Below are 8,823 nucleotides of genomic sequence, written 5' to 3' on the forward strand. Positions count from 1 at the left end.
ATATAAAAATTGTAAAGTTCATATTTAAAAGGGATAAGCCAAGGTACCGTAAGAAATCAACAATGACACGTGGAGTATTGAAAGTCTTCCGATCGAGCGGCTACATGGAACACCAACCTTTAAATCTAGCGGACTTCCAAGAACTGCTTTACCTTTAAGAAAAATCGTCCACTTACTGAGATGAGATCGTACGGAAGACGTCTCTTAACGAAATATTTCTCCTAATAGAAAAAATGATATTCCTAATAAGAGATGGATTCCTAAAAGTGATTCTTCACATCACTGTTAGTAGACACGTATGACAAACCCTAGAGATACATTAACATAACTACTTCCGAATATTCCATTACTTTCAACCCTTCAAACATTTGCTTATACTTAGGTATCGAAATGGTTTCACCGGATTCCAGCCCTCCTCTAGCTCTCTGTTCTTTCTTGCAGGTGAACGAATGACACAAATGGTGCTTCAGAAACAAAGTTATCAAGCCTAATTTGATCTTAACGTTTTTATGTAGATTTTGACAATTTGATATGACAGTTAAACTAAATTTTTAATTTTTTTTATAACGAGTAAAATTGATCTTGTTTGTAAACGTTTAAATTTGTACTATTTTATACACTAAAGCTAAATCTGAACTTTTAAAAAAAATGCTAGAATCAAATTTAATATAGTTATTCCTGTTGAAAGAATATTTGAGAAAATTAATATTTTATTGGTTGGATTTAAATTTTTAATCGAATTGATTGATGTTCACTCCAAACCAAATCCTGCCTCATTTTTTTGATTTAAAGTTTAATCAGTAACAAAAAGAAACTAGATCTTGAGGAGGAAGAATGAAGATTGACTTTCTTCTTCCTCCTCCCATCTATATCTCTATTCCTACTTTTTTAGTTTTTTTTGGTGTTTTCTTTGGATTTTTTCCGTTTGATTTGCATCTGTGAGCTATATCTCTTCCATTTACACTTTTTCCGGGTTTAGCAAAGCGGAAGCGTCTTATCTTATATGTAGATCCATAGATCTACGGGGTTGTACCAATATAAATGACTCAGATCCGAATAGTCGGAAGAAACTAGATGATGATGATTGGTTTGAAGCTGCTTTCTGGTGGATTTGAATTCGAGTGAAGTATGAGATTTGTTGTCCTATTATTTTAGATGTACCTATTATGGTATTTTTTGCTCTTCGTAGTCTTTATATTCCCTTTGTGGTATCTTTTGCTCTTTGTAGTTTTTCTATTCCCTTTGTGGATCATATATTAGACTTTGGCCTATATATGAGTAAAGTTTTAATCCTAACTATTGTCATGTTGTACTTGTACTTGCTTATCTAATAGAATATATATGCATTATTATAAAAAAAATAATAATATTGGTTTGAGTGATTAAGAATATTAAGTCACTCAAATTAAATTTCAAGTTTAAATTCTAGTATATATTGAAACTTTTAATTGGAAGAGTAGGCATACTGATGATTCTAGAACCAAACAAATCAGACAAACTATTAAAAAAAAAAAATCATAATCTTTAATTTATTTCTTTCTATCATTTTTAGATTGGAAATTTTTGAAAAAAAATACTAAAATAAAATTTAGGCTCTTCAACGTGGCAATTGTTGAAAATAGAAAATTGCTGGTTAAGCCCTATATAATGCCAAGTTAATTTGATACATCGAATCCCACCAAACAACAATCATCTCCTTTGGTTTGTGAAATAGCAAAACATGCAAAGCCCAGTGAGGTTTTCAAGCTGCCGAGGAGTATCATTTGAAATAAAACCCCAAATTGATCATTTTGCACTTCCACCGCATACAAAACTTGACCAAAATTCCAACACCACTCGTCTTCGCCCGCTCTCTATCTTTCAACAGACCTCCTTCAGAATTATCAATTCTTTCGTTCAAAGATCTATAAGTCAGCCCAGTAGCCATTTCTGTGATCTTCACATCGCACAAGATGAAGAAGAAGAGAATGAATTAGAAACACTCGAAGAAGGGGAAATCAGCAGAAAAAACACACCCCAACAACCATTAAATAATAAGGCAGCTGCTACTGCAAGAAAACACCAATCAAGATCAAGATTGGAAATTATGCTACTTGATCAAGGGCTTTTCACTGTCTACAAGCGCCTTTTTTTACTTTGCTTCAGCTTGAACATGATCATGTTGATTCTTGCAGCCACTGGGAACTTCTCTTATGCAAAAAAGAAAGCAGCTTTGTTTTCCATAGCGAACATTCTTGCTTTGACACTCTGCCGGAATGAACTCTTTCTCCGACTTGTTTTCTGGCTCTCCGTCGAGCTCTTCGGGCGGTCATGGGTGCCTCTACGTCTCAAGACTACAGTTATCTCTTTCCTTCAGAGTCTTGGTGGAATACACAGCGGCTGTGGTGTTTCTTCCATTGCTTGGCTCATATATGCTTTAGTTCTCACTCTTCAATCCCGACAGAATACTTCGTCGGCGATAATCGGAGTCGCCTCCACGATTCTTTCGCTTCTCTGCTTATCTTCATTATCCGCTTTTCCCCTCGTACGCCATCTCCATCATAACGTATTCGAAAGGACTCATCGTTTCGCAGGCTGGACCGCTTTAGCTCTAGTATGGGTCTATATCTTGTTAAGCATCTCTTATAACCCCATAACAAAATCATACAGCGATAAATTTGGTTCGAGACTCGTCAGACAACAAGAGTTCTGGCTCATATTAGCAACCACAATACTAATTATAACTCCGTGGGTGACTGTTAGACGTGTACCGGTAAAAGTAACTGCCCCTTCAGGACATGCCTCTATAATAAAATTCCAAGGAGGAGTAAAAGCGGGAATGCTAGGAAGGATTAGTCCGTCGCCATTATCCGAATGGCACGCATTTGGTATAATATCCGACGGGAAAGACGAGCACATGATGTTGGCTGGTGCGGTCGGGGATTACACGAAGTCGTTAGTCTCGAACCCGCCGAGCCATTTGTGGGTTCGGAAAGTGCATTTTGCGGGGGCGGGTTACTTAGCGAACATGTTTGATAGGGTTCTTTTGGTGGCGACTGGTTCGGGTATTTGTGTGTTCCTTTCATTTCTTTTGCAGCCATGTAAAGCTAATTTATGTGTTCTTTGGGTGACGAAAGGGATAGAGGAAAATTTCGGGGAAGAAATAAAAGAGATGATGAGTGGACATCCTAAAGATAAGGTGATTGTGCATGATACAGCAATATTAGGAAGGCCTAATGTGTCGGAAATGAGTGTTGAAATTGCTAAGAAATGGGGTGCTCAAGTAGTTTTTGTTACGAGTAATCCAGAAGGAAGTAGAGATATTGTAAATGCTTGTAATGCCGCAGGAATTCCAGGATTTGGTCCTATCTGGGATTCTTGATATATATTTGATCATATAAATTAATCGGACCACATGTAGTAACTTAAGATTGTACGCAAGGAAATTAATAAATGGTTGGATTTATATTCCACTTAATTTCTAGCTTGCATAGCACAATTTTTCAATGGGTGTTGTTAAACCCAGCCCCAAATTCCCACCCCTAGCCCCGTGAAAGGACAAAAATGCCCTTTCATGGGTTTTGGGAGGGGAAAAGCTATTTTTTTGCCAATCCGATACGCGGGCGTGTGGATATCACGCCTCATCGCGTGGTCGGGCGTATGAGTATCACGCCTCACCGTGTGGTCGAGCGTGATAGCCCCACGCCTCACCACAAGGTCGGGCAGTTGGCTGTCACGTCCGACCACGCGGTGAGACGTGTGGCTATCACGTTCGACCACACGGTGAGGCGTGATATCCACACGCCCGCATGTCGGATTGGCAAAAAAAATAGCTTTTTAACCCCGTAAATAGTTCGTTAAACCCGTAAATAGGCCGTTAAACCCATAAATAGGCCGTTAAAACTGTAACTACAGAATTGTACTTAAAACCTAAAAATACCATACAATTTAGTCCTAAAATCAGTAAAATATCCACTTTGACTTGCGCCCCGTCTTGTGCGACGCTGTGGTTAACTCGAACCCGATCCCAATTGCCGTCTGTTTTGCCCAGTTAACAGCTTTATGATATGTTTGAAACGTTTGTTTAGGAAAAAACTGCAAGCTGTAATCTATGCCGTTTCCGTCAAATTCTTCCCACGAAACCTCCTGTAAATGATAAATAACGAACATTACATTCCAAAACGTGACATTTCTACAGCGTTTCGGTGTCTAAACCCGAAAAACAGCCACAAATATGCTCGGACGTGTGAGCATCACGCCCCACCTCATGGTGGGGCGTATGAGTATCACGTCGCACCATATGGTGGGGCGTATGAACATCACGCCCCACCTGATGGTGAGGCGTGTGGCTATCACGCCCCACCATGTGGTGGGGCGTGATACTCATACGCCCCACCATGAGGTGAGGCGTGATGCTCATACGTCCGAGCGTCGAACCAGATTTTTTTTTCAATTCAAATTACAGAAATGCAAGGAAGTTCAATCGGAAAAATACCTCCAATTCAGACACAGCATCACTCCCGTCTACTCTCGGTGATAACGGATCTTCTTTCATCAAACGTGTTGTCTTTGATTCGGATGAAAATGTATTTGGGAGACTTTGAGAAAGTTTGGGAGGGATTCAAATTTTCAGTTTTTGTTCAAAGGGCGGTTAGGTCTTTTTCCAGGGCTAGAAGTGTGAATATGGGGCTGGGTTTAGTTATATATATATACACAGGTTTATGACAAGCAGAGGCAGGGATGCATAGGTGACTTCTCTTTGTATAAGATTGGTATAACTTTCTCAATTTGTATTGGAAAACAATTTTTTTGTTGTTGGACCAAGGAGGGCTAAATGTCCAAGGAAAACAAACAAACAAAAAAAGCAGATCTTCTATTAGCATGAGAGAAAATTTACTGGAGTCCTACAGTAGGCACACCAAACTCATGGTAATACAAGGAATAAAAATTTACGAAACTCCCATAAAAAAAAGAATTTACGAAGCTTGCAAACCAGTCAGCAGCTGCATTGCCTTCCTATAAGAATGAATAACATGAGTGATCCAATCCCTGTACCGAAACGAAATGCATGGTTGAATGAGTCAAGACAATGGATGATGAATGTCAACGAACTCGATTATGAGCCGGAGTTCTACCTGGGAGTCCAGCTCTACAATGATCTTTCTCTACACTTTTCCATGCAATTTGCAAGCGGGAGTATAATTCCCAGAGCTCCTCCATCGAAAAGGTACAAGATCCAATATTCGTCCCAAATCCTGCACACCACCTGCCAAAGTTATCTCTGAGGAGCCCATCTGCAGATTGCCAAACCAAGATTACCTTTGCAGGCGCGGTCAGTATTTAGCTTGATCCATCTCGCACTCAGGGGCTGCTAGGCAATCCAAATAGTACGCGGCTCAAATAGGGTAAATTTCATTAATGGTGTAAAACATTTGCCTAATTTCACATTTTGGTGTACAACCTTCAATTTGTCTCACTAATATGTACGAACTTATAGCTAACCTCCCACTTTGGTGTATAACCGGTTAAAATGACTGGTCAACTCAAAGTCAACGCACCAGCTCATCATTTTTTTTATCTTACCCATTTATAAAAAAGGACCAACATAATATAATTACAAAATTACCCTCTTTTTAAATAAAAAAACATTATCTCCTCATATTTGCCTTTCTCTCTCTTTGCTTTTTTCTTTTCTGCGGATCCTTTCTCTCACTAACTAGTCTCTCTCTCTTCAATATTTCTCAGCTTCAGTGGGTGCTCCAAGGAGAAGGAAACATAAAGATAAAAACTTGGCTCCATTTATTAATTAACTCTCCCTCTATCTTTTGCTATCTCTGAATGTTGGAGAAGATGTAATATTAATTCGATCCGCTACCCATCTTTCTACCTTTCACTTTCCAGGGATGATAGTGAGTGTAGTGGCATAGGGAAAGGTACTTGAACTTGCTTGGGATATATGAATAAATCCTCATAATAAAGATGGCTTAAATCTTAGATGCCTTCTTTAAATCCAAGCTTATTCCTTCCTTCTAACACCGATTAATGAAAGACGTATTAACGCTAATTCAAGATTAAATTCTTCCTTAATTCCTTTATCAGGTTTGATTCCTCAACCTTTCTATCAAATTTTTAGCATGCCCATAACCTGTTCGATGAAATTACCCTTAGAATTCTATTTAAAATGTTGATATGGAAAAGGTTGAAAAACAGTGAAGGGAGAAAGTAGAAAGCAAGCACATATACAGGAACTGATGAAAGCAAAATTAGATAGGTATAACAACTACCTATACAACAAAGGTACTCAGTTGCTGATTTCCCAAATACAAAGGCAATTAAACATGATAAAACCTAGTATAAATGCAAAAGTGTAGTTAAATTTGAAAGCTTTAATTGATGAAATAATACAACTCTACATTGCCATGTATACAAATTCTACATAGTTAATGCGCATTATAAAATGTTTCTTGCTATATGCAGAACTGTCATGTATTGTAGTTTCCATCTTTTGTCTCAAATGTCCTGCAACAATTGGTACGTTTACACGAGTCTTCTAAGGATGATGGAAAGGGAAAGGTAGACAGATAGGTAGTGGATCGATAAACATAAATTACAGAACTGAGAAATATTGAAGAGAGAGAGGACTTAGAGAGAGGGAAGGATTTGCAGGAAAAATGAAAGAGAGAGAAAGGAAAATATGGAGAGATAATGTATTTTTAGTTAGGAAGGAGGGTATTTTTGTAATTACTTTATGTGTGGGTCATCTTTTATAAATGGATAAGATAAAAAAATGATGAGCTGGCGCGTTGACTTTGAGTTGACCGGTCATTTTAACCGGCCATACACAAAAGTGGGAGGTCACCTATAATTCGTACATATTAGTGAGACAAATTGAAGGTTGTACACCAAAGTGTGAAATTGGACAAAGGTTGTACACTATTGATGAAATTTACCCGGCTCAAATAAGAACCCGGAGGATTGAGTCCAGTAGCTGCCACATGCTCGTTACAAAAACCAATATATTGATGGAGAAGAAGATGAAAAAAAAGTAATCTTATACCTAAAGAGGTATAAAATGTTGAATAATTGAGGGACTTAATTAAAATAACTTTAATACACTTAATTATTAACTATATGCATACACTCACTATTTCTTTTTTTTTATTCTTTTCTCAGCACTTCCTTTCCTTCACATTCACTCACTTTCCCTCACATTCACACACACGGCACACTCCCTAATTTTTTATTTCTTTCCTCACCCACTACACTCATTGCTCCATCTAATTTATACTTGACAATGTCGGTGCATCAATCAATTTGAACCACAAGTTATAAATAATCTAGACAATCTAGAGTTTACTAGATTTGGCATGTAGCTAGATTTTTCTACCATCTTTAAAGTCGGTTTGACTTTTATAATACTCCCCCTCAACACCGACTTTAATTATTTCATCTTTCTTTGCCATTCCAAGTTGCTTTCTGAACTGTTCGAATTTTGCACCGTTTAGTCCTTTCGTAAATACATCGGCAACTTGATCTTCGGTCTTCACATACTGCATCGTAATGTCTCCACGTAAGACTTTCTCTCGTACGAAATGATAATGCACCTCGACATGTTTGGTTCTGGCGTGGAACATTGGATTTTCAGTCAAGTGTATCGCTGACTGATTATCACAATATAATTGTACCGAGTAATTGACTGGCTGATGAAGATCCTTCATGAGCTGTATTAGCCAGGTACATTCTTGAGCTGCTGTTGCTGCTGCCCTGTACTCTGCCTCAGTACTTGATAATGAAACCGTAGGTTGTCTTTTGCTGCACCAAGATATAGGTCCTGATCCAAGACTAAACACATAACTTGTAGTCGAACGTCTTGTGTCATGATCTCCAGCGTAAGCAGCATCATAATATCCGCGCACCTCACTCTTTCCTCCTTTCTTGTATAAAATACCATAATCCATCGTACCTCGAACATATCGAAGAATTCTTCGAATAGCTTCTAAATGAGGCTTCTTCGGATTCTGCATAAGCTGACTTACCATGCTTACTGCATATGATATGGCTGGCCTCGTCAGAGTGAGATAGATCAGGCTTCCAACTAGTTGTCTGTACATTGTAGCATCTTCTAAGTCATTTCCTTCAGCGGAACATAACTTTACGTGTACTTCTACTGGAGTTGTAATAGGCTTGCATTCGAGCATCCTAAACTTCTCCAAAAGATCTTTAGCATACTTATGCTGACACAAGAGAAGTCCTTCCTTCGTGCGTTCAACTTCAAGACCAAGGAAATGATTTAACTCTCCCAATGATTTCATTTGAAATCGTACTGATAAGTTGGTTCTAACTTGATTGATCTCAGCGACATCATCACCTGTAATGATCAGATCATCAACATAAACTAATACTATAGCCAACTTCTCACCATCGACTTTCACGAACAAACTCGAATCAGCTGGTGCCATCATGTAGCCACTTTGAATCAAGAACTTCACTATTTTCCCGTACCATGCTCTTGGTGCTTGCTTCAATCTATACAACGCTTTCTTCAGCTTGCATACATAGTTTGGTTGAGCCTTGCTCTCGAACCCTTGAGGCTGGTCCATGTATATCTCTCGATCCAATTCGCCATGTAAGAAAGCATTCTTCACATCCATCTGCCAGAGCTTCCAATCTTTACTAGCTGCAAGTGCTAGTAGAACACGTACTGTAGTGATCTTCGCAACTGGACTAAATGTCTTGTCATAGTCCAGACCATACTTTTGTGAGAATCCTCGAGCCACCAAACGAGCTTTGTATCTTTCGATGGATCCATCAGGGCGCTGCTTTACTTTATAAACCCATTTGCAG

General features: G+C 38.6%; 1 protein-coding gene across 1 annotated transcript; it reads left to right on the forward strand.

The window, feature by feature from the left end:
• Positions 1-1,720: 1,720 nt before the first annotated feature.
• LOC136233718 (adenylate-forming reductase 06235-like) lies at positions 1,721-3,361 on the forward strand. The gene is made up of 3 exons (XM_066023424.1): positions 1,721-2,495; positions 2,574-3,097; positions 3,152-3,361. Exons 1-3 carry the CDS (start codon positions 1,721-1,723, stop codon positions 3,359-3,361), a joined length of 1,509 nt encoding a protein of 502 aa, XP_065879496.1.
• Positions 3,362-8,823: the final 5,462 nt, after the last annotated feature.

This window comes from Euphorbia lathyris, chromosome 6 (assembly GCF_963576675.1).
Source record: "Euphorbia lathyris chromosome 6, ddEupLath1.1, whole genome shotgun sequence".
Taxonomy (NCBI): domain Eukaryota; kingdom Viridiplantae; phylum Streptophyta; class Magnoliopsida; order Malpighiales; family Euphorbiaceae; genus Euphorbia; species Euphorbia lathyris.

Excerpts from the sequence above, each read along its gene's own strand:
- LOC136233718 (XM_066023424.1), top strand. The coding sequence starts at position 1,721 with ATGCAAAGCCCAGTGAGGTTTTCAAGCTGCCGAGGAGTATCATTTGAA. Across the intron at positions 2,496-2,573 it reads CACGATTCTTTCGCTTCTCT|GCTGGACCGCTTTAGCTCTA; the intron begins GCTTATCTTCAT and ends ATCGTTTCGCAG. Across the intron at positions 3,098-3,151 it reads CATGTAAAGCTAATTTATGT|ATGATGAGTGGACATCCTAA; the intron begins GTTCTTTGGGTG and ends GAAATAAAAGAG.